The 25,602-nt window shown below is 37.7% G+C and overlaps 1 protein-coding gene and 1 long non-coding RNA gene across 3 annotated transcripts in view; both read right to left on the bottom strand.

The window, feature by feature from the left end:
• Nucleotides 1-4,887: 4,887 nt before the first annotated feature.
• On the bottom strand, nucleotides 4,888-7,019 carry LOC311294572. The gene is made up of 3 exons (XR_014628077.1): nucleotides 6,908-7,019; nucleotides 6,683-6,766; nucleotides 4,888-6,050 (listed from the first exon to the last, which is right to left on the bottom strand). It is a non-coding gene; the product is annotated as an uncharacterized lncRNA (long non-coding RNA).
• A 2,117-nt stretch (nucleotides 7,020-9,136) lies between these two features.
• The window catches only part of LOC311294946 (uncharacterized protein), a 424,344-nt gene continuing 407,878 nt past the window's right edge, over nucleotides 9,137-25,602 (bottom strand). The window contains exons 1-4 of one of the 2 annotated variants that reach the window (XM_084416063.1): nucleotides 21,177-21,321; nucleotides 20,243-20,563; nucleotides 11,905-12,231; nucleotides 9,137-10,229 (exon numbers count right to left, since the gene is read on the bottom strand). In XM_084416063.1, coding sequence (XP_084272189.1) covers nucleotides 10,078-10,229; nucleotides 11,905-12,231; nucleotides 20,243-20,563; nucleotides 21,177-21,231 — 855 coding nt within the window. In that variant the 5' untranslated portion in view covers nucleotides 21,232-21,321 and the 3' untranslated portion in view covers nucleotides 9,137-10,077. Of the gene's footprint in view, nucleotides 10,230-11,904; nucleotides 12,232-20,242; nucleotides 20,564-21,176; nucleotides 21,322-25,602 lie in introns of those variants that run through there. The other variant, XM_084416064.1, reaches the window with a different exon arrangement.

Below are 25,602 nucleotides of genomic sequence, written 5' to 3'. Positions count from 1 at the left end.
AAGATTGAAAGTAAAATTGGGTTTTTACTTTAGAATCAAATCTTGTCTTTCCTTTGAGGCAAAAAAGAGGCTTGTTGCAGCGACTTTTCTGTCTGTACTAGACTATGGTGATGTTATATATATGCATGCATCTTCACAGTGTTTACATGCTTTAGACACTGTTTATCATGGTGCACTGAGGTTCATAACAAATCTTAAAACCCTCACTCATCATTGTGTGTTGTATACTCGGGTTGGCTGGTCTGCGTTGTCCATCCGAAGACAAAAACACTGGCATGTTCTTATTTATAAATCTATTCTCGGTTTACTTCCTTCATATCTTTGTACATACATTTGTAAAAAGTATGCTTGTAGCTATAGCCTCCGGTCACAGGAATTATTTTTACTGTCTGTTCCAGTGGCACGTACAGAGTTTGGGAAAAAGGCATTTAAATTTGCTGCTCCCTCTGCCTGGAATTGTTTACAAAGTACATTGAAACTGAAGAAACTGGTTTCGTTGGACACTTTTAAAGTATTTTTAAATGATTTGGAGAAGGAAACATCGGGCTGTAGATGTTTTAGCTAGCTATGTAGTGATATTGAAATTTGATTGGATTTGCTTGTGTGTGTATATGTGTATGTATTGTTGGATGTTTGTTAAACTCAAACGTGCTGTGTCTGTCAGTCTTGGCCAGGACGCTCTTGTAAAAGAGATTCTTAATCTCAATGTGCTTCTTTCCTGGTAAAATAAAGGTTATATATATATAATAATGATAATTATATTTTAACATATACTGAAGAGCTGTTATATCAAAAAATTATGAAATGCTAATTAATTGTCACAATAATGTTGAAAGGCAGATATTTCTGCTGTATGTTGTTTCAACGTACAGATCTTGTAAAAATGTCAACGCTGATTTAGAAGTGTTTTAAATCTTTTACTTTTTTCTTTTCTTGTTTTGTGATACTTGTACTTGCTTAATAAAGTAACTTTAAAAGTGAACTACTGGTTTCTGTTCATTGAATACCTTTAACATTTTAGTATAGTTTAGTGGATTACATGTAATGATTGTATTTAGGGGTTTACTGTAAAATAAGGTAACCCAAACAGACAAATATGGTAGCCCATATATATACCCGTTGTGGCCCATAAGAGCCCTAGATAAGACCTATATGGGTCCCATCATCAACCCATGTGGGCAGATTCCTGTAGGCCCTAAATGGGTGCTACCTAGGTTACCCACATGGGCCCGATATGGAGCCCATCAAGAGCCCATCATCAACCCATCTGGGCAGACTCCTGTAGGCCCTAAATGGGTGCTACCTAGGTTACCCACATGGGCCCGATATGGAGCCCATCAAGAGCCCATCATCAACCCATCTGGGCTAACACATGTGGGGCCACCACGGAAACCGCGGCCAAAATTAGCTGGGTTCCCAGTTGGGTAGCCCATGTGGGCCCCGGATATCAGCCCATTTGCAGCCCGTTTGGGCCCCACATGGGTGTGTTAGCTGGGGCAAGCTCTGTCCAGATTGTCCTCTGGTGTCTGCGGATGAATCCACGTTGAGCTGGGAAACGTGATGTAAATGTTTGCGCGTGAATCCGTGGCCAACAAAACCAAAATTAGCTGGGTTCCCAGTTGGGTAGCCCAGGTGAGCCCCGGATATCAGCCCATTTGCAGCCCGTTTGGGCCCCACATGTGTTGGCTGGGGATCTTGTAAAAATGTCAACGTTGATTTAGAATGGTTTTTGTTAATCTTTTTCAACAACAAACTGACATTATTTCAACCATATTTCAACGTTGAAGGTCGGTCATGTGCTGGCTGGGTATGTAGCCTACTCATTTCCCATTAGTGAACTGACTAGGTCTCACATAGGGAGCCCATCTGGGTTTGCCCATGTTGGACCTACTTAGTTGACCCAAGTGGGCCCCAGATAAGAAGCCCCTTTTGATCCCATGTCCATCTGTACCCCTGTAGCCCATTTGTAACCCATATGGGCCCCAGATAAGAAGCCCCTTTTGATCCCATGTCCATCTGTACCCCTGTAGCCCATTTGTAACCCATATGGGCCCCAGATAAGAAGCCCCTTTTGAGCCCATGTCCATCTGTACCCCTGTAGCCCATTTGTAACCCATATGGGCCCCAGATAAGAAGCCCATTTTGAGCCCATGTCCACTCTGTACCCCTGTAGCCCATTTGTAACCCATATGGGCCCCAGATAAGAAGCCCCTTTTGAGCCCATGTCCATCTGTACCCCTGTAGCCCATTTGTAACCCATATGGGCCCCAGATAAGAAGCCCCTTTTGAGCCCATGTCCATCTGTACCCCTGTAGCCCATTTGTAACCCATATGGGCCCCAGATAAGAAGCCCCTTTTGAGCCCATGTCCACTCTGTACCCCTGTAGCCCATTTGTAACCCATATGGGCCCCAGATAAGAAGCCCATTTTGAGCCCATGCCCACTCTGTACCCCTGTCGCCCATTTGTAACCCATATGGGCCCCAGATAAGAAGCCCCTTTTGAGCCCATGTCCACTCTGTACCCCTGTAGCCCATTTGTAACCCATATGGGCCCCAGATAAGAAGCCCATTTTGAGCCCATGCCCACTCTGTACCCCTGTCGCCCATTTGTAACCCATATGGGCCCCACATAAACGTGTTGGCTGGGAGGTAGCAGCAAAATAAATTGCGTGAGTCTCACGGTGAATGCTTGATAGTTGGCAGCCCTGGATTTGGCTGATATCTCCCAGACGACAGCCACGGTGACGGCACAGCTTGCTCCCCTGTCTCCCGCATTCACGCGTGGAGTGTGTGTGCGGGTTGGGCGGGGATTGCCACCGTAGAATAATCAGTAAAAACAAAAAACATTTAAAATTAGACATGAGTCAAGCTCTTGGTCGGAAGTTTAACGTCTAATCACAGTAATGACGCTCATGTTTCTAGTTTAACAACAGTCTGGTAAGTAATGGAAGGCTAATCTCATGCATGCGGATCTCTATATCTTTCATCAGTCCTGTTGATAAGATGATGAAAAGGTCTGATCTTACTGTGATACACTCATCAGTTATCAGCCATTTTGTATTTATAGCTAACACTGGTGGGCCGACAGGGCCAGAAACGCCTTCTCTGCTGGCCTAAACACTATCAGAATCACTGACTTGCACTTTAATAGATTTTTTTATTAAATTATTCCCAATAGTCCATTCTCTTAATTTCAAGCTTTTCTCTTTGTTGCACTGCTTTATGCGCTGCATAAACTAAAATATATTTTCTGTAGATTTAATAGATTTTCAACCCACAAATTTAATGTTTCTTTCCCTACTCTGAAAAAAATCCCTTATTCAGCCTTATCCAGTCACAGAACTCTCTCTATTCGATCTGTCCGGGTAAAAACAGAATTAACTGTAATGTATGCCATGACTGATTTTGAAGGCAAAAGTCCTGCTGATCTCATTGATTTCCATCAAATAATCTGTTAGAGCATGGGGCAGCTTTACACATCCTAATGGTTTGCGGTGACTGTCGCTGTGTCCACTGCTTCTGTCGAGTGGACATTCTCAGCCTTAAAGCGAATTAAAACATATGCCAGAAATAAGACTGGACAGACTCAACTTTCAGCATTAGCTTTTTTTTTTCAAACATTCATACTATTGTAAAGTCTGAAGAACGACAAGAATAGAGAGGATCTGTTTCTGAACTTTTTAATCGGAACAACGTTTAAACTGTACAGAACAACTGTAGACAAACGCAAAAGCCTATAACTCACTCGCTATAAGTGCTGGTGCAAAATTGTATTAATTTTATTTTGATAAACATGATACAATATAACATCGTGACTACATGAAAAGAGATTTTACTGTTATAAAAAACTGATTTGTGAGCTTTAGTGGAACTGAAAGTGTGAAAATAAACACGAAATTCGGCCAACAGCATGAGTTTGGACTTGCATTCTGTTCTAGATTCTGGACTGAGTTCTTGCACTGACTGACTTACTGCCGTTGTATCTGTTACGTACTGCTCTGAGATACGAAGGTTGAGGATCCAAATGCAGTTTATTTAGTGTTATTCAGAATTGTAATAAAATCCAGGCAAAGGTCATACACAGGCAGGCAATCCAACAAACAGACAAATCCAGAGAGTGAGGCAGAAACAGGAAAACCAGGACACTGGCAGAGAACAAGAAGAAACAACAACAACAACAACAACAACAACAACAACAACAACAACAACAACAACAACAACAACAACAACAACAACAACAGAAATGCAGTGGAATAACGTTCAAGACTTCACAGGGAATGATGAGGTGAACCAGGCTTATATGGGGTGAACTAAACAATATAATGAGACACAGGTGAATGTGATAATCAGGGATGATGAGTCCGGGCAGTGAATTGTGGGAAATGTAGTAGTGAGTGAATAATGATAGTCTGATGTGGAGTGCCCTCTGGTGGCTCTCAAGGGCACTCCAGCTAGTGACCGTTACAGTATCAACAAATCTCTTATTTACATTATGTTTGCACTGTTAGTTATGATGAAAACATTTGTTAGTGTGCAGAAACAATGAGGAGATCACTGCATTCATGCACTCAACATGTCTGTGATCGGCAGAGGTGGAAAGTAACAACAAATTACATTTACTCGTGTTACATAATTGAGTAGTTTTGTTTTGTGTACAGCTTTTTTAAAGTAGTTGTTATCTGTGATTTTACTTTTACTTAAATTTTAATTTTACTTTTCTAATTTTACTTTTACTTAAATATGTTAAGTTTGAAGTATTGCACTTCGCTACATTTTAAAATCATATCTGTTACTGAGTAAAATAATAATAATAATAATAATAATACAAGGGTAGAATAAATCACGCTCCAGAAACTACTTCATTGATTGATTGAAGGGCGGGAGAACAAATGTGCAAAAATCCCATGAAAGATGGAGACAGACAAACAGACGCCAGTGATGCAGACCCAGCTGAAAGCGAAAAGCGTTGAATTCTTATGAAGCGGACCGTAGCCAGTATGGGAATAGGCCTACTTTGGATAAAGAAAAATGCGTGGTTGTCCTCAAGGATAGATGTCCAGTTTGCCATTTGAGGTTCGAGGTTAAGTGTTTGAGCGAGTAAAAGCGACAGGTGAGAGAAGATCAAACGTGAGAGCGTGGGGAATGATCATGCTATGAGACGTGGGCTTGTATTGTGTGCAGAGGAGAAGTCATGCTGAGAGTGCGCTCGGTTCTTTTAGGCATTGACAGGGCCGATCCTGACCTCCCTGCATGGGCCCTATGCAAAATTCTGTGAAGGGGCCCTCCTACCTGACCCGTGAGCCATGTAAACCATTTACCATTGCCACACAGTCACACCTGACACCCCAGTGCTCCCAGTACAATCCTCCCTCCTTTAACTAGTACTAGTGAAAATGTAATTCCTGATATCAGAAATAGACATTGTTACTAGTGTGATAGAAATATTTTATGTAATGGGCATTTTCAATCATTAAATGTACAGAGAAATGCAGATTAAGGATGCTCAGGTCAAAGGTCATATATACTTAACCAAAAAGTGCTTAACACAGTAGAACCAACAGTCATATGATTAGCTCAGATCATTACAAACCAATCACCAGAATAAATCACAGTGAAGAAGACTTGAGTAACGTTGATTTTTACTCAACTGTATGATATAAATGTACATGTATCTTTCTATTCAGACTCACTTGGTTGTTGTGGCCAGTGATCTCCCGGCCGTGCGTAAAACTTCATTTCTACAAAGAGCAACTTGGGAGTCGTGTCAAGTATTTGCTGCACAGCTGAGAAACAGATCCTACGCTCAAAAGACAACAACAGAACATCAAAGTGTGATTGAAGAACTGTCCGTTTGTGGCTGCTTGGAGCTCCTTCTGCAGGTACAGCGGATAAGCAATTATTCCCCCCTGTACATGTTAAGTAGCCTTGAGTAGCACTCCATGTCTGCAAACTACCACCTCAAGGCCCTCTTCATCCAGTTTGCTTGCTCTTCTGGCAGTTTCACGTGAGCAGACCACTGACTGGCTCCACAGATCCCTTTGCCGGCAGTCTGCATGACACAATAATTCTGGTTAAAACTGAAAGTTGCTATTTTTTCCTAACTAGTTACTTATAGTGTATGAACTTGGTACACTTTTCTGTTGCATCGGCACAGAGCAAGCATGTTGGGTGTACATGCCGGGCAGGTGCTCTACACTGGCCATTTTTTCACACTGGCGCTGGCAGAATGTGTATTCCATGAAGCTTCTTTGGAATACGTCTCCATGTATTTTCCCAGCCTGTACATTCGATTAGTAAGGAGTAAAATGAAATAGCTACACTAATATTCTCTCATCTCTACTTGAGGCAACTTTGATCCACACTGATCTTACCCTTCCAAACAGACAGGTCCTCCTCTCCAATATCCGCAAAAAAAACCTTGTCTCGATAAACCTGGTGCAACAGCTTTCATTTCTTCAAATGATCTGAAGACATCTACCGAAAACAGCGTGTCAGCATTCACAGATGCTGGCCAATACCCACTGCTTATTAGGTCGCTCATGTCAGGTGTCCAATGTGCCAGACATAATCTGCACAGCAAGTTTGGCAAGTGCAAATCAAACCAACCTAAAATCAAAAAGTAGAACATTGTAACACACAAAGGGACAAGAACATTTTTAAATATAAAACCATAATTCGTACCATTTATGCAAACCAAAATGGTTGCTATGCCAGCTGATTCTGAGACGTTTGAAGGGTCGCAAGTGCATAACTGGACAGGTCTCACTGTAGGCAATAAACATACTGAAAAGAGAAGTGAAATATTTAGTGAGAAAGCATTAAAAATATGTACAATTAAGATAATAAAAGTAAAAAAATTAATTAAAAAAACTTTAATCACTTTACCAAAAAGGTTCAAAACACTACCTTGATTGAGCAGTGTATATTTGCCATCTTTCTTTACACAGCACACTGTTGGCTCAATGGGCTTGTAAAATCCCAAAATGCAGGACTCCCTGTTATGGAGGGTGAGTTGTTTTGTGTATGTGTATGTCACAATCCATACACAGCCACTCTTCTGACATGCACAGGATGTTACATCTTGTGACATAATCTTGAACTGTTAGCAGCATGAACCTGACACCGATTGCTTCACTTCCACACTTCATTTCTTTGGAATTGCTTAGCATTACAGTGAAGTCAATAACATAAGTAACACATCCCCCATGTGGTGTTTCTGATGGCACAGTTTAACATACAGAATTCAAAGGAAAATCATTAGAAACCGGAAATCCTATTAAGTTTTAACATGGAAAAAAAAATCAAGGAAAAAGCTGTGCACTGGAAGCCCCACAGTTTGGTGGTCTATGTTTCAAAAGTGACACAAAACCATATTTATGTTACCTAACAAATAGCTGATTTCTGTATACAATGGGCACAGTTATACTTAGTTAAGAAAGACTGGGTGGATAATCACAAATAATCTTGGAAGACGGACTATCTGTAGCTGAGGCACGATTTCATATGCTAAATCTGAATACATTTTCATGACCACTAAAATATTTTGTGATTTGTGCTCTCGATGCGCCTGTAATTAGTCGTGTGTATGGTTACCATAGAAGACTGTCACTGTTGTACCCCCATAGGTAAACCTTTTGCACGTTTTCTTCTGACAGATTTGTTAACAACAATTACAGATCATAACACAATCCATTTGAACTTTAATGATCAATCAAAATAAATGTAATTGCACAAACTAGAATAATTATAGTAAATGTTACAAGTGCACTACTGTCCAAAAGTTTGGGGTCGGTAAGATGTTTAATGTTGAAAGAAGTCTAATCTGCTTACCAAGGCTGCATTTATTTGATCAAAAATACAGTAAATCTTTGTAAAAACCAATATTGTGAAATTTTATTGCAATTTAAAATAGGCGATCTGTTCTCTATTTGAATATGTTAAAATGTAATTTATTCCTGTGATCAAAGCTGAATTTTATTAGAACAGCATTTACATGGAATATATACAATATTAAGTTAGCCACATAAAGTTAATCCAATTAACTGATCTAAATATTCCAAATAAGTTAGGATTATTATTAATATTTTCCCTCTGAGCCAAGTTGTTACATGTGTTTTATTTTATTTCTTATTTTTCTTTATTTTGCTATCTCTTTGTTTTGCTTGATATGGTTTAATCTTATGATTGTGTGGTTTCGAGGGATATTTTCTTAATTTAAATGTTATTAATGTCACAGGACGATGTGGTCAAACAGTGATTTGTTTCATTGTTTTTGCTTTGGTATTATAACACTAAAAACTAAGATTATTCAATAATTTAAATTTAGTCATTTAGCAGATGTTTTTATCCAAATCAGAAGATGAGCTTCACAAGCACTTTATCACAGGAGTTGGTAACACTTTGCTGTAAGGTTCATTACCCTAACCATATTCCTAACATTAGTTAACGACCTTAGCTAACATAAACTAAGAATGAACAATATTTCTTCCGCATTTATTAATCTTAATTAATATTAATTTCAACATTTACTAATACATTTTCTTAAAATCAAAGGTTGTATTTGTTAACATTAGTTAATGCTCTGTGAACTAACATGAACAAACAATGAACAGCTGTATTTTTTTAATTAACTAACATTAATGAATTAATGAAAAATTAATTAATGTTAACTAATGAACCTTATTGTATTATAATAAGTGTCAGATGAAGATAAATTAATGCAGTCACCAGACCAAAGACATAGTCACTGTTCAGACCTGTTACTTTCATTGTAACTTTGTCCAAATAACTGTAATGTTACTGCACATTTTTGTCCCATTCATTTTCTCCATAGAGAAACATGTTATTTGTAATGATTCTGTATAAACAAACCTACCAGTAAAAAAAATGTATTTGCAGCATTTGTTCTGTACAATTAAAACAAAGCAAAGTGAAAATGTGCAAACCAACTAAACGTAAAATAAGAAGCTGTGTAACTGGCAAAGAAATATAAAATGGATGGCAATTATATTGATGAAAATTCTAGTTTTGGCCACCAGATGGACCCAACATACAGTCACTTTGGAGAAAAGCATCTAAAATGAATATGTAAATCACTATTATACAGTAGATTAAAATTCACAATATTTAAGATATCTGATGGACGTTTTTTTATTCAATGCCACAAGATAACAATCACATTATTTACATTAGAAGAAAAAAATGTATAGCACATGAAATACACCCATGAATATGAATAAAAATTATTATAGATTTCAAAATCTTTCCAGAATAGTCTTATAGTAGACTAATAGACTTACAGTAGATAAAAATTGTAGATTCAGTGATAAAACAGATGCAAAATAACTGAATATCTGCTCTGTTATTGAACATCATTGACCAGAAGAACAGCGGCTGGTTATCGCTCTGTTACTGCATGTTGATGTGATTTTGCAGGACAATGTGGGACACGTGTGAGAGAGATAAATGTAATACTATTATACTATGCACATATTGAAAATATTGGAAAAAAAAATACGTCAAGCAGTCGTTAACCTGTCTTTTTTAAATATATTTTATGTATGTTCAGGATTCATGATCTCTTACTGTATTTGCTCCCATGTGTTATGATATGTACATTTACACTGTGTTTTATTAAATAAACTGTTTAATGCTGTAAATGTGTTTTTATTCAACCGTCATTCAGTCTGAATCTGAATTCATAGTTTATTCTTATTATGGCTCCCCTTTAGTTATAATACATATTTGATCACAGCTGTATATAAGTTCAGTAGGTAATATTAAACTCTACAGTGATTTATTGGTGTGACAAAATATTTTTACATTTGTATTTGTGGAGTTTCTGCATACATTTATGAAAGGAAATTAAAATAGCAAGAAAGAAAGCAAGAAATTTTTAAAACAGTGTAGGCTAATTAACAACAACAAAAATGGGTTGATTTACATATTAAAGAATATTCAGTTTTAGCCTCAGATGGAGAGAATAGGAAAGCAAAGCTTCGTTTTACCATCACTAAACAATTAGACCAGACATATTTTCATCTTTACCATTAAAAATCCAATATACGCCACCATTTTTATGATATTTCTTCTATTTTCTCCGTTTTACGTCTTGAAGCTCTGACGTCATTGACCAGAAGAAAAGCAGCAGCCGCAGAAGCCACGCCCATCAGCGCAGTGGCGACCAATCGCAGCACAGCTTCAACTGAATCACAACAGGGGGCGTGGCCTTCAGGAGAAACAAATGAAACAAATAATAAAATAAAATAAGATTTTCAACAAGCTGTCTTTACACTTTAAAAAGTTCATGAATTTAAAAATATATAATTTTAAACACCAGTTTAGAAAAAATAAAATAAAACTTCAGTTTATTATAAAATAAAAAAATCAGTTTTAAAAACATGAGATGACAGAAGCTCATTCACCATGTCTGGCATCTTAAGTTATAAGTCACGATAAAATCAACACATTAGTGAATGAATGTGGCAGGTTTATACCATGTCTGTTAATCCCATATGTCTTTCATCAGTCCTGTTAAAAAAAACTAAGATAAATGATGAAAAGGCCTGATCTTACTGTTATTATAATATGTTATATTTTGTATTTATAGCTAAATCTCAATAATCATGATACTTCTAAAAAGTTATCTTTATATAGGCCTAATACATTGTATCAAGTATTCTAAAACTTATGGAAATAGTCATTTTAACCAATATGAAACTAGATTTTCATATATATATTTTAAATGCAAAACTCACTCTCTCAGTGTTATGCGGTGGTTGTCAAGTACATGGATTTAAACATAAACTAAACAGATTAATATTTAAATCTCTCAAGTATATTTGACTGCTTAAGTGTGTGTCCGAGACACTGCAAACATTCATTACAACGCAATCATATGCTTCTCTATAAAGCTATTTTGTGTATTGTGAAAAATGCTATATAATTAACCCAAATTTAGCCTAAACAGAGTTCAGCATTTCATTTTAAGTAAAAAGTATTACGTATTTTGTGCAATTCCTTTAAAGATAGTATTATACTGTATAAGGACATACTGAGGGATGTGCATCCATATTGACCAGTATGTCCAGCCAATCAACATATTAAATACAATATAGCCTATCAATATTCAATGCCAATACATTGCTTTCCATCTTGCATTATTCGTGAGTAAGGCTAAGATCGTGCAGTGTTAACTCGCATAAAGCCGCCATTTCTCGAGTAGGCTACGACGTGACTCATGTTTCAGCGTCTCACAAACAATATGAGGACATGAATACATGGACATTTCCAAAGATGCTCTGAGAGAACGGCAAATTAGCATTTTCAAATTTAATTGAAGCAATTGTACTTTTTCTTAAGTACAATATTTTATTACTCTTTCTATCTCTGGTGATCGGCTAAAATGCTTGTCACTGCAAAATGTCATGCCACTATCTACATATAATGCTTCAGAATTGGATCTAAATATAATGCCATTAACAACACTTTTCACAATTAGTTAGCTGTAATAGAAAAAAAACATGCTAAAAGTTTTTGAGAGAGTTCCACATGTATTACTTAGCTATTTCATAAGCAAAGCTGTCAGCCAATCACAGCAGTGAGCGTTTACACTGAAGTCTCACACAGACACACCTCTTCAAACAGTGTTCAAATCAGAGGCTAAAATCAGGCTAATTATGACCATTTTTGATGTAAAAATCATACTATCATTTTAAGTGCACCCCAGGCAACATTATAAAACAATGCAGTTCATGACTCTTTAGTATTCTAAAACTTATGTAAATACTTATTTTAAACCATATCAAATGTTCATATTATTTTAAAGGAAATATGAATAGTGCCCTTAAAATTTGTTTTACTAATAAATAGTATACAGAAGCACACCTGTAATTGTGACTCACCATATACAGTAACATTGAATCTGATTGTGGTCTTTCCCCCGCTGCGATCGATGGTCACATTATATTCTCCAGAGTGTGTGGTTCTGGTGTTTGTGATGGTCAGAGATCCAGTCTGATGATCCAGCTTCAGTCTGTCTCTGAATCTCCCATCAGGAACATCAGATGTTTTGAAGATTCCTTTCTCTTTATCAATTTCAGCTATTTTAGTGTTTAAAGGTTCAAACCACCATCTTATCAGATCTCTTTCCTGTATTTGAGTAAGACCAGATTCTATAGTGACTGAATCTCCCTCCTTCGCTGAAACGGTCTTCACTGCATCAGCAAACACTGGAGAACAGAGAGAGTTTCTCAGTCACACGTTGAAATTCGTGTTAATGTTTAAATAAATATCTTAACATTGTTTAATCAAGTTTTAACTTTAAGCTTGTAGGTTTGAAATTATCAAAAACATTTGTTTTGGCTTTGACATTAAAGAGAGACTCTGAACACTGCGGTGAAGTGAGATCCTTTAAAATAAAAGTGAGTATAAGCTGGCAGAACCTTTAGCTCTGGCTCTTGTTGAACTTAAACATCAGAAATCAAGCCACAGGCAGCCGTTACAAGGCAAAATACGACAGTGGTGACAGATCTGTTTTGAGTACATCAACTAGACATCAGCAGCTCGGACATTAACGACATACATATAAAGTTTTGTGAGGCATTGCAAAAATATAGGCCTACCCTCATCATCAGTCATGATCTTATATAATCTATATGAACACCGTTTGTGTTTGATGGCCAAAAATCACTGAATCATTTACTGAATCAAACACACAGATCTCTGAATTGTACCTTTTTCACAGGGGCAACATTTCAAATCTCTAAAATTACAACAAACTAGTTCTTCTGCTGTTGTGCTTTTGTTGGTACATGTTTTATCTCTCACATTTATTGTATCAACACATGAGCTAACAGCCTTTTTCAGTGTTCATCAAAACACAAAAGAACAATCTTTCAGATCATCATTTATAATGATCAGTTATTATAGTAATCAAAGTAAGACACACGTTTCACAGAATCTCTAGAGTTATCCTGCATTATACATAAAGCTTTTGGAAAATAGAAAATTTATTTTTTTCGTTTGCAATTTAGCCTATGCCCTTCTCTAGTTTCTCTGGTCTCTGGTTTGAGAATTATTTATATTGCAGAACTTTGTTCCTTCAGATGGAAACAGTCGAAGGACGTTTACAAGATTTCAGATTTCAATAATTACAGTAAAATGCCAGTAGAAAACTAAGCAAACATGGTGATATCTTAGTTTGATTCATGATTCTGGTACAATTGAAACTATAAAAAAATGTTTCGAACTTGCCAACCAGACGCCAAAAACAGAAACAGCAAAAAACAAATGGGCAAAACATGTTCTTCATCAGTTCAGAAAAGAGGAAATGTTTAATAGTCGTGTAGAGAGTGTACTGATGTGAAAACTGCTTCAGTCTGTGTCAGTCTGTGTCTGTTGGGGGTTGTACTTCAGTTCTGCTGAGTTTTTTTCTCCTAAACCACAGTATGACGTGTTTTTGTTGAGCTGTGTGTCGTCACATTGATGATACTGTATTGGTTTATGACCACTCACACTATTGTTTGGACTAAATTAATTTAGTAATCTCATTTACTTCTCAATTTAAAAAGAAATAGAATTTAATCTGATCTGCAGTTACAACAACAAATAAATACATTTATTTCATGACTTCGCTGAAAATATTGTGTAAATGTTTACAGCACACAGTGGTCTCATGACTTTAAAGTTAACTGGAATGGAGAAGTTACAGTTCAGTTTTCTATTCAAAATAAATTAAGCTGAATTTTTAAAGAAGTTCTCTAGACGTTTCTCTAAAAACCTTGATGTTGATCAGTCCACTGTAATATGTGTATAAATGGAGGAAGTTCAGCTCTGCTGCTCTTATGATGAAATAGAGGTGAATGCTCAATGTTAAGAAGAATCTTCAGCTAAAGTGTCAGTGAAAGACTTAATCTCTGAGGGGAAATCTGCTTATCTCTAAACTAAAACAGCATGGACACCACAAAAGAAGCCGTTGATATTATGTGGACTGACGAAGCACGAGAGTAAATTAACTTTTACATTAAACAGAAAAAAAAAAATTCACCTTCTGAAGCAGTCTATTTTATCATATATAATAATTAGCCTATATAATAATATTTATGAAAGTTTTTCATAGAAAAATGGTGCAATATTCCGCCTGACCACTGTGTTACAGGAAACATGATCGTGACCGATGACAAACGAAGCCTCACTTTCTGTCCAGTCACGTGCGTGTTTCGCTTCGGGTGTCATAAGGCTCGAACTTTAGATCGTATTTAACGAGTCATTGTTGCCTCAGTCTGGTTGATATTTTCAATTATTGATATTGACATTTAATAACGGATGATCCTATCAGACAATGTCCTTATTCATTGTGTATGTGTGTGTGTGTGTGTGTGTGTGTGTAGAAAGAAAGAGAGAGAGAGAGAGAGAGAGAGAGAGAGAGAGAGAGAGAGAGAGAGAGAGAGAGAGAGAAGGCCTACATTAAATTTTATTGAATCATATAAGCTTATAAGCTATTATATTTTATTGTCACACTTTAATGGGATTTTTTTTTTTTTTTTTTATGAACAAATCAAACACAAACATGTAAGGCTTTTATTTGTACACATAACATTGAAACTATGGAGTGTGTTGTGGTTGCTTCATCTGCCAGAGCTTCTAACACAGGCTTCTGGCTGCTTTATTTTAAATAAGCGCCAGATGGCGCTGTTCTCAGCGCTGTTCTCGACACTCTCGAAGCTTTGAATCTTTTCCCGGAACAGTCAGGGGAAAGCCTCAGTGATTCATGAGGCTTCATTTCCCCATCCCTACCTGACGATACACCTGTGGCTCATCTATTTATAGCCTCGTGTCGCGGGTGCACGCCGGTAACGTCATCGACCGAGGCTATTAATACCTCCGGGTCAATTCTAATGACGTGTTTACACACTATTCACAGCTGGTCACGATTAAAGACCTTCCCAATGCGCTGAGCAGCGCAGCATGGATTGTAGCTTTTTGAACCTTATTTCGATAGCAAATAAAGACACTCGTTTAAAAGCAGAGCTGCTGAATAACATTGCGGTTCATTACCTGACCAAACTGATATAAATAAATAAAGCAAATTATTCCTCATTTATGCTACATTCAGCTTTTGAAAAGCAGAAAAGTATATATAGATTATTATTATTATACATATTTTCTTTCTTTTTGGTTATGTATGTTGTGTCCTTTTTTTGGTTATGTGTGTATGTATGACAGAGAACGTTTATACCGAGCTTTTTTTTTTTTTACAACAGACGCCAAAAGCACAAACAGCAAAAAACAAACGAGCAAAATATTTTCTTCAGCAGGTCAGAAGAGGACATGTTTAAAAGTCGTGTAGAGAAGTCTATGATCACTTATGTGAAAACTGCTTCAGTCTGTGTCTGTTGGGGGCAGGGGCGGATCTAGAAAAATATTTATGGGGTGGCAAGAGGGGGGCAGGAATTTTTGAGGGGTGGCAACATATGGCAGACGTATATTACTAGACGGTATTACTACTCTTACCAATACTCCTTATCGATCCGATACTTTAACGGTATTATTATCGGTTCTTTTTGTTATATTTAGAAAAAAGGGGAAAAAATTATTTAGAACACAATTAATATTGCTTTATATTTTGTAAAATGTAAAATAAATATCTATAGCAAAAGAAAAAGCAATGCTTTAACAAAACAAATAAAACATGCATGTTATGCAGAAGGGTGCAGGCTTTTGTGTTTTATATTCAGAAGACATAGGACACCAAAAACAAAGTACAAACACACGGTCAAACAAAACAAGTATACAATTAAAAAAATATTTAAATTATATATCCATTGCTTTAATTTCAGTAATGTCTACTGACATTAATGGGCTAAAAAGACATCTAATAAAGTCAGATTTAAAATAACACTGCATTTATCATATATAGATTAAATCTTATATCATTCAAGAGCTGCGACTGATTTTATCTTTGCCTTTTGTTGTTTGGTTCACATTAATGGAGCAATCGTCAGCAGGATTATTAGACTGCTGCCTCTTTAAGACCAAATGCAGATCTAATCATTATTACGCATCATATTTTCTCCCAACTATTAACGCCCATACTTAATCCTGTTGTATTTGTTATTTCCCCAGTTGTAACCTGGTTTCATTGCTGTGATATCTGAGAGGAATTGATTTTAATAGGACTGCTTAGCGAATCAAAAGATCGATCTCCTAACTGGCACTGTATTGTGTGTTGTAACATAACGTACGTCGGCGTAACGGCGACCATCAGTAAACGTTATGGATACAAAAATATTTTATATATTTTTTTCTATTAAGCTGTTCTTGTCTTCACTAAAATCAAAATTAGGCTAATCAAAGGGAAGAGTGCTCTAAATCACGAGGGAGCGATTTGACCGCTGATTTTGGCTAACGTAATAGACTCGCTGTTTTTGCTGATGCTGAATCGTCTTTAGCACACAATACATTCATTACAAATGTAACTTTAAGTTAAACGTGTGTTTAAACTACACCTGGGGAAACTCACTTCACCTTCAGAGGCTCTGGGGCAGCTCAGTCTCTCCAGTCGGGTTGCAGGGCCACCGCACCGCAGCAGACAGACTCGCTGTGTGTGAGCCAGACTGAGCGAACGCCGCTCTACACGCAGGGGGGAGGGGCTAATAATACATTTAAAATTTTAAATTAAATTGTTCACTTTTGGTAAATGTATTGTTTAGTTCACTATTTTGAGAAGCTTGTGGACATAGTGGCGGGTTGTTTTTACAAGTACAGTTTTTGGATCATCAAAGTTAGGGGGGCAGCTGGGGGGGGCAAGGCTCTAGAGTGGGGGGGCACCTGCCCCCCCTTGCCCCCCTGTAGATCCGCCCATGGTTGGGGGTTGCACTTCAGTTCTGCTGAGTTATTTTCTCCTAAACCACAGTCTGTCATGTTTTTGTTGAGCTGTGTGTCATCGCATTGATGATACTGTATTGACTTATGACCTCTTGTTTGAGACTAGTTTAAATTGGTAATGTAGTCTAGAAACAAATACTATGGCTTATATACTATAGTATGTCCAAACAAAAAATATTAAACAATGAGACAATTGCATAAACTGGTAAAATAATTTATTCTGATCTGCGGTCACAACAACAAATAAATGCTCAAATTAAACGCATCAGTGTATCTGTTTTCATGACTTCACTAAACACATTGTGTTAATGTTTACAGCACATGGTGGTAAAGTAGCATGACTTAAAAGCTAACTGGATCAGGAATCTGCTAACAATGAGTCCAAACAATGTGACAAAATTGGAGAAGTAGCTGAGTTCATTTTCCTATTTACAATAGGTTTGTTAATTTGAATAAAGCTGAAAATTATTGTATTGAAAAACAAGTTCTCTAGAAGTTGCTGTAAAAGCCTTGTCTATAAATGGAGGAAGTTCAGCACTGCTTCTGATCTTATGATGAAATAGTGGTGAATGCTCAATGTTAAGAAGAATCTCAGTGTTTCTATAAGAAAATATATAAATATTCTGTTTTATTGTTTACCAACTTCCCAACCATTATGCGCTCCACACTCCTCTCCAGTGGGTGGTGGGAATGCACCATTTATGTTGGTCTGACAAACGCAATTAAACACCAGAAGAAGACACCTGACAGGGAACGTTTATACCGAGCTTTGTGAGACCGCTAAACCTGGATATAAAGTTATGTTATATAAACAAACAGGTGGGATTTTTCTGGATTTGTCAAGTTTAAATCTACTCTGAAACTCGGAGTTTGTTCAGCTAGCTTCGTATTTTCAAGCAATCCTGAAGAGCTTGATGACCTGGTTTAGTTGTATTTGATTAGAGTTGGAGCTGAACTCTGTGGGACAGTGGGTCTCCAGGAGCAGTGTTGAAGACCTACACTTTGGTTTTCTGTTGTTTCTCTTCCAGCTTTCTCAACTCTTAACAAAATATTCTGTAGGGTTCTAGACTTAATTCTAAAGAACCATTTATGCCAAAAAAAGGTTCTATAGAAAAAATGTCTTGATAATTTCATACACTCTAAAAAAACAGGGTTGTTTTAACTCAAATTGTCAAATAAGTCTCTCAGATCTCCCAATTTTCTGGGCGAAATACTTACGTAGAGAGAGTTCATACTGCTGTTCTGCATGACCCATACAGTAAGACTCTTGGATAAAGTGTGCCCTTTCCAGGGGAGAGAAACGCTGCGGACTCTGCTAAGTGAAAGACACGTGCTCACCGCAGGGAGCCGTAAAATGGAAGAATACACACATAATATGGCATCACCGCAGGGACCACAACAAATGGGACCCAGCCTAGCACAGGTTACACAAACATACAAGTGCTTAGTATATATGTAGCTCCGCTATATGTCCGACTGCCGGAGGAACTCCACAGGGCTCGCCGTGTGGGGAATTCACTGGAGCAAATAAGCGCACGTATCCGTTCCATGTGGAGGGGAATGGCGCAGACAGCCGACACTAGAGCGGGTTCTCTAAGCTGGTAATGCTGTTTGTGGAGTTGTTTAATCGGATCTTGAGAGATTTAATGTCTTCTTTTATGTTCAGTTGATTTCATCTAAGGACTTGTCTGAAGTCAGTTGAAGTTCTTGTGTTTTTGTTTTTCTGTTCTTTTTTTTCCTCTGTCAATGATTCTGCTTGTTAACACTTAATTATCTCATTAATTCCAACACTGCTTTAATGTTAAATTTAACAGCCTGTAGTGTTCACACTGAGCAGTGTTCATTTCATCTGGACTAACCCATGTGGGGCCAACATGGAAACTGAGGACAAAACTGTCAGGGACCGAGTTAGATAAACCAGGTCAAGCCTGTCTGGGCTAACTGGGTCCAGTTCTACTGACACCATTCCAACCAGGATTCAAACTGGTGTTTCCAGCATGGGAAGCGTGCGTGCTAACAACAATGCTAAAGCCTGTAGCATTAGTCGCTAGTGCTGATCTTGAGGTCAGGAGGTTGAGCTTTACCTGATCAACTCTTACTACTGTAGCTTGCTTCCGTTACACTTGCCTCAACTGCATATTACATGTAGCCGGCAGCAAAATTAATACATTCTAACTAGGCTTTTTGATTTAGTTAACTGAGGTCACATCATAAATGTTTTCTGTGATAATATTGACTAGATCCTGAGCTCAGTAAAGGTATACGCACAAGACACTGTTCTCAAGTGCTTGTGGAAGAGGTTTGTCTTCAGCTGCTTGGTGTAAGTTGTGATGATCTCAGCAGATCAGGAGAAGATTGAGAGATTAACATTCGCTTCAAAATTATCTTTTATGATTCACACTGAGTTTGGGTGGAGTTCCTGTTTAACTGTTAAAAACATGTGCTGCACGATCTTTTCTCAGAAATAACCACTCCTCCACAGCCGTGGAGACCCGATCGGTCTCAAATAGTCTGAATATAAACACTTATTATTTGTGTACCGTATAAGACAAAAACACGGTTTGGAAAATGGTTTCATGATGGACTCTCTCATTATATAAAATTTTAACAAAAAAAAAAAAAAGCTATGGACTGCTGATGGAAACACAAGATACTGATGCTACTTTTGATATGGACCCCCGCTCTGTTCAGGGACTCATTATTCCATTTCTGTTTATCAAATGTCTGTGAATTTTATTCAGCTTATGTCGAAATTGTTTAAGGTTTTTATGTTAATCCAAATATTAACACGTTAAGAAATTTGCTGGAAATAAAAGCAATTGAATGTGAGAAGACATTTATTTATCTTTTTTTCTTTATTTTCCTTTTTTTTTTTTTTTCTTCTGAATCAAACACAATCTGATGTGTCCTGTCATGACCCCTCTTAAGGATAAATTCTGACCATAACCCCGTCAGCTGATCTTCCAGACTGACCAAGTATTTCTGTTTGAATGGAAGTCAATGGAGGAGATGCCTCAGTATGCAGAAACTCTTTTGTGTGGAGATGGTTTATCATAAATGCACCTCGCCATTATTGCGTTGCAGGTTCATTTAGAGTGAGCTTATTTTGATATAAAAATTTGTTTGATATAAAAAATTATGACAGTATGAAAAAGTAAGAGGAATTTTGTGAGGAATTATTAATGACACTTCCAGAAGTAAGAGGCATTTCTCATTGTCAGGCATTTTGAGATGGAATTACAGTGTCAGGAATGTCAAATTGGTTGAAACAAATCACCACAACTATTTTTTTGCAGTATTAAGAAACACTGTGTCAATAAATATGCAAAATCTGTAATGTAATTATTTACTCACCATAGACCGTAACAGTGAATCTGTATGTAGTCGATGAGCTGCTGCGGCTGATCTCAACTACATAAACTCCAGTATCTTCAGTTCTGATGTTCATGATGGTCAGAGATCCAGTCTTGTCCAGCTTCAGTCTGTCTCTGAATCTCACATCAGAAACATCAAGGATCGTATTGTTCACTCCACTGGTTTTCGCTATAAGAGGCCCATTAGTTCCAAATGTCCACAGTATCTTTTCACCTCTCTGTATTCCAGTAGCATTAATCTTTAGGGTGACTGAATCTCCCTCCATCACTGACACTGACTTCAGTTCATCAGCAAACACACCTGGAGAACACACAGAAACAGTCTCTCAGACACACGTTAACGTTAAGTTTAATGACGATTTAACTGAAGTTTGAAGTAGTTTTGAAATGATTAAAAACTTTAGAAAGGTAGAAAGATAGAAACCGTAAAAGTTTGAAATAACAGTGTGGAAAATATATGGTCGGGTGCAAAATACAGATATCTGAATTCAACTTCATTTACATTTTAAGTTTTGGTTTAATGTTAAGAGCTAGTAAATAGGACAGTGGAAAAATCTCATTTTTTTATTGATGGAGGAACTGAAGCTCATTACAGCTCCACAAAAATAACATCTTATTGGAAAATATAAACACGTTGTACCTTAAAATGAGGATAACTGACTGATAGTACAGCTGTTCTGTTTCATATCCTAATTTAACAGGACAATGAGACAAATATAACTGATGAATAAATGAATAATGTTGATGAGACTAATGCACTAAATCTGTGAATGTGATGTGAAACACAAACATGAATCCAGACTGCATTTCATAGTAATATCTGGGAATAAAAGCAAGATCACATCTGATCTGATTTTAATAGTGTTAGATTGATCTTTACTATACAAGTGCATAAACAAAGTTTTGTGACTCACCAACCAGATGACAAAAGCACAGACAGAAAAAAAAAAAAAATTTTTCCTTAACCATTTTCTTCCTTCAGCTCTGGCGTTTGAATGAGCCGTTTAGTGAGCTGTAGTAAAGTCTACTTCTGTCTCTGTGTCTCGACTGAGTGAGAATGAGTGTAGTCAGTGTGTTGACACTGTAGTTCAGTTTCACAACAGTGATCTTTTTTTTTTTCATTGGGCTGTGCCTTGTGTTGCCTTCCTCTTCACCTTCAGTCACACTTGGTCATGTTTTTCACCTTGCCTGTTTTGGGGTGTTCTGTCTGTTCTCATCCCTGGATGGTTTGCTCTTACTGTGACATTACTGAAAAAGACTTAGAGCTAGGAGATATGGCCAAAATTGTTATCAAATTGTATATATATTCTTTTTTTATTATTATATTTAAGGGGGTGGATTGCAATCCACTGCTGCTTCAATGTATATGTAATGAGTGATTATAATAAAGGTATTAATCAATGTTTTTCCTTCTAAATATCAAATGAGTTGAATGACTTCGTTTTTTTCATTTTACTTTGTTATAGAATTTACCAGTGTGATTACTGAAATGTTCTTTTCATGTATTCTTTAATGTCAGTATTTGATATCTGAATGCAGTAACAGTGCTTGCTTATTCAGCCCGGCTTCCAGAAATTAAATGGGGACTTGTTTTTTGTTTGAGAAAGGTCTTCAACGTGTTAAAACATATAGGGGTCATTGAAGTCTATAGTTTAAGGGACCATTTCTTTGTTAAAGCCTTACTTTCCAGTTAGACTAAAGTGTAGCTCTCCTTCAGAGAAAGAACGCATTATCTTGATGTTTTGAGAAAACTCTCCTGTTATAGTTAGAGGCTGGCCAAATCCAACCTTGGAAAAGCTGTGTGTCGGTGTGTGTGTGTTGCTGTGTGTCTTCTTGGTTACAGGTTAAGGAACCACTGGCATTATTGGAGATTGACTGAGTTGTTCGGGACAGGCTGGCGCCCAGCAACCCAAATCTGAGAACTGTAAGGTCACGACGTGCCTAACTTCAGGGCCCGAGTGTCAGCTGCATAATCTATGGAGATATGCTTCAGTCTATCTGGATATGTGTGGAAAATGACTGTTTATCTATTTCTTAGCCAATCAGAAACTGCAACCTATAAGCAATGACGTAGCTTAGACCTTGGAAATGGTATAACTGATGAGATCTTTGTAACTGTAAGCGGGGCGGCCTACGAACTGTGTGAGTCTTGAAGCTGACTTCTGCTGATGAAACTGCAAACTATCTTCAATAAAATATATATAAATCTATATATATCTATATATTTATATATATCTTGTGAAAAGTGGCATAATATTTCACCTTTAATGCATCAATTCAGGCTGAATCACGAATCACTTCAAAACATTCTGCTAATTCATTTGGCTAATTGATTGCAAAGAACCGACTCAAAAAGCAATTCATTCAAGGGTAAAAACACAGGTAGGCCGTCCAAACAAACAAACAAAACAGGCAGGGGTCAGAGGCAAAAGAGTAATCCATGGAACAGCCAAGAAATCCAAAAACCAAGAGACATGAAACCAGGGAGGCGGACCCGGACCTGGGGGCGGGATGGAGGGCCAGGCCCGTGGAGCAGAAGAGGACCTGGAGACGGAGCAGGCAGTGCAGGCGACCAGGGCAGTGCAGGCGACCAGGGTGGAGCAGACAGTGCAGGCAACCAGGGTGGAGCAGGCGGCCAGGGCGGAGTCGACCCTTCAGGCGGCCAGGGCGGAGCAGATGGTTCAGGGGGACCAGGAGGACCTGGCGGTTCAGGGCTACAGGGCGGACCAGACAGTTCAGAAGACCATGTCGGCGCGGCCTCCATGGTCCTATCAAGGGACCTCCTGCCCCACCCCCAAAAAAAATTTCCTTGGGGGTGGCTATGGGGTTATGGGCAGGAGCAGACACCATGGCGGCGGCCATCTTGTCCGGAGACACTGGCTCGGCAGGCGTGACGCGAACAGTCTCTGGCTCGGCAGACGTGATAACACCCTACTCCACCTCCCCTACAGTGAAGGGGGATCCACAAAACTGCAGGACAAAGTCAATATACTGTGCCAGGGTCCAGCTGGAGTCTTCCTCTGGTAAATTTAAGCTAATGTCCTGTTCTAGTCCACTCCAGAAACAGTCCTTTAGCATAGCATTGTCACCAGGAACGAGGTGACAATAAAAAAGGAACTCCTCCACAATTCTCAATGCTGTGATCATTAGTGTTGTGACATTTGAACCGAGGTGTCAGAGCTTGTGTCGAGATAAAATGGGCGTTCCAGATGAAGCCGCGATTCGAGGCTTGTGTTGTTAACGTGAAAATCACGTGATTAATGACAAATGAGGCCTCGGTTTGTGTGGCTACGTCATCGGTTCGGTCTGAGTGTCGCTTCCGGAAAAAGGGGGTTTGAAACTCGCGCCACCTTGTGTGTTGTCAGGAGTAGTAGAAGCAGTTGTAGTAGTGTCAGAGAGTCAGAGAGTTAGATAACTATCATTGTCATTGTCGTTATTGTGTCATATATGTAGCCTATTAGGACTGTACAGTATTACATTATCAGGTTAGAATAGTTATAGTATATTGTTATTATTAATTATAGTAGCTATATTATAGTCTTGTTATATTAATTAGATAAGATTATTTGGATTGCTTTGGATTTTTGGATCCAACACTGGTTCAGAATGAATTAATTTGTCTGCTATTTCTTTGCACAGTAGCTAGGTGTCACTAGTGAGCAATGCTGAATGAAGCTTCGAGTAATGAACCTTTGGCTGAAGCAATGGGCTGCGAGGTCTCAGTGGTTCAGGAAGCCTCATTTTGCCATCACTAGCGATCATTAGTGATGTGACATTTGAAGCGAGGCGTCGGAGCGTGTGTCGAGAAAAAGTGGGCGTGCCAGATGAAGCCGCGATTCGAGGCTTGTGTTGTTAACGTGAAAATCACGTGACTAATGACAAACGAGGCCTCGGTTTGTGTAAATACGTCATCGGTTCGGTCTGAGTGTCGCTTCCGGATAAAAGGATTCGAAACTCGCGCCTCCTTGTGGGTGTTGTCAGGAGTTGTAGTAGTGTCAGAGAGTTAGAGAGTTAGAAAACTATCATTGTCATTGTCGTTATTGTGTCATATGTGAGGGCTGTAGGCCTATATTATTACATTATTAGGTTAGAATAGTTATAGTAGTCTATATTATTATTATAGTAGGCCTAGCTATATTATAGTCTTGTTATATTAATTAGATAAGATTATTTGGATTGCTCTGGATTTTTGCATCTGGACTGGATTGCTTTTTTATTTGGATTGCCCTTTTGGATTTGTTTGCTTTTTGTGACTCTTCCTTTTTCCTGGTAATGGAGCCAGCAAGAAAGAGGGAATCCTCCCCTGTCTGGGCTCAACAGAAGCATCAGTGTCCTCATTTATACCAGCTGGCACTGGCATTTATATGTTCCCCTGCATCCTCTGGTCCTTGTGAAATGATCTTTTCCAAGGCTGGAGAGATTTTGTCCAAGAAGAGGAATCGTCTAAACCCCAACACACTTGAAATAATTCTGTTTCTCAATAAAAAATCTATTGTAGGCCTAATCCTTCCTTCCGGACTATTCTGTTGCAGTTTACTTTAATCTGTTATCTATAATCTGCTAAATGAATAAATGTACTTTATTACACTCCCTCAAACATAAGCACTGCACTCAACACGGTGTCACTGTTGTTGTTCATAGAAAGATAGGCTACATATTTTATATTATACACAGTACAAATGTCAAATGGACAAATGTCTGATCATGTCTTTTTATTATTGCAAATGAAAGGTTACAGACATCAACAGTGAGTACAAAATAAATAAATATTTTTATTTATAAAAAATATTTTTATAAAATATATATTTAAATATAAATATACAAATAAATATACATATACATAAATATACATATACATTATATTTTTATTTATAAAAGTATTTTTATAAAATATATTTTTTTTATAAAAATATATATTTTATATAAAATTAGGGAGGGTCTAAATAAAAATATTTATTTTTAATGTAAATATACAAATAAATATGTATATTTATTTGCCGGGGGAAGGCGCGCCCGCGACACTGGTTCAGAATGAATGAATTTGTCTGCTATTTCTTTGCACAGTAGCTAGGTGTCACTAGTGAGCGATGCTGAATGAAGCTTCGAGTAATGAACCTTTAGCTGAAGCAATGGCCTGCAAGGTCTCAGTGGTTCAGGAAGCCTCATTTTGCCATCACTAGCGATCATACTGATAAATTGAACAAAGTTTGCTCAGTGGGTTCTGGATAATACCTGCTAGATCCATAGTGGTCAGTTGTTCTGTAACGTGCTGGAGAAAGCAGGCGAAGGCGAGGATCTATCTGCAGGGTTTTAATTAAATAACACATAGAACAAATAATG

This window comes from Rutilus rutilus (genome assembly GCF_951802725.1).
Source record: "Rutilus rutilus genome assembly, chromosome: 8".
Taxonomy (NCBI): domain Eukaryota; kingdom Metazoa; phylum Chordata; class Actinopteri; order Cypriniformes; family Leuciscidae; genus Rutilus; species Rutilus rutilus.
The sequence above is the reverse complement of the archived record's forward strand: the minus strand, read 5'-3'. Positions and strand labels throughout refer to the sequence as shown.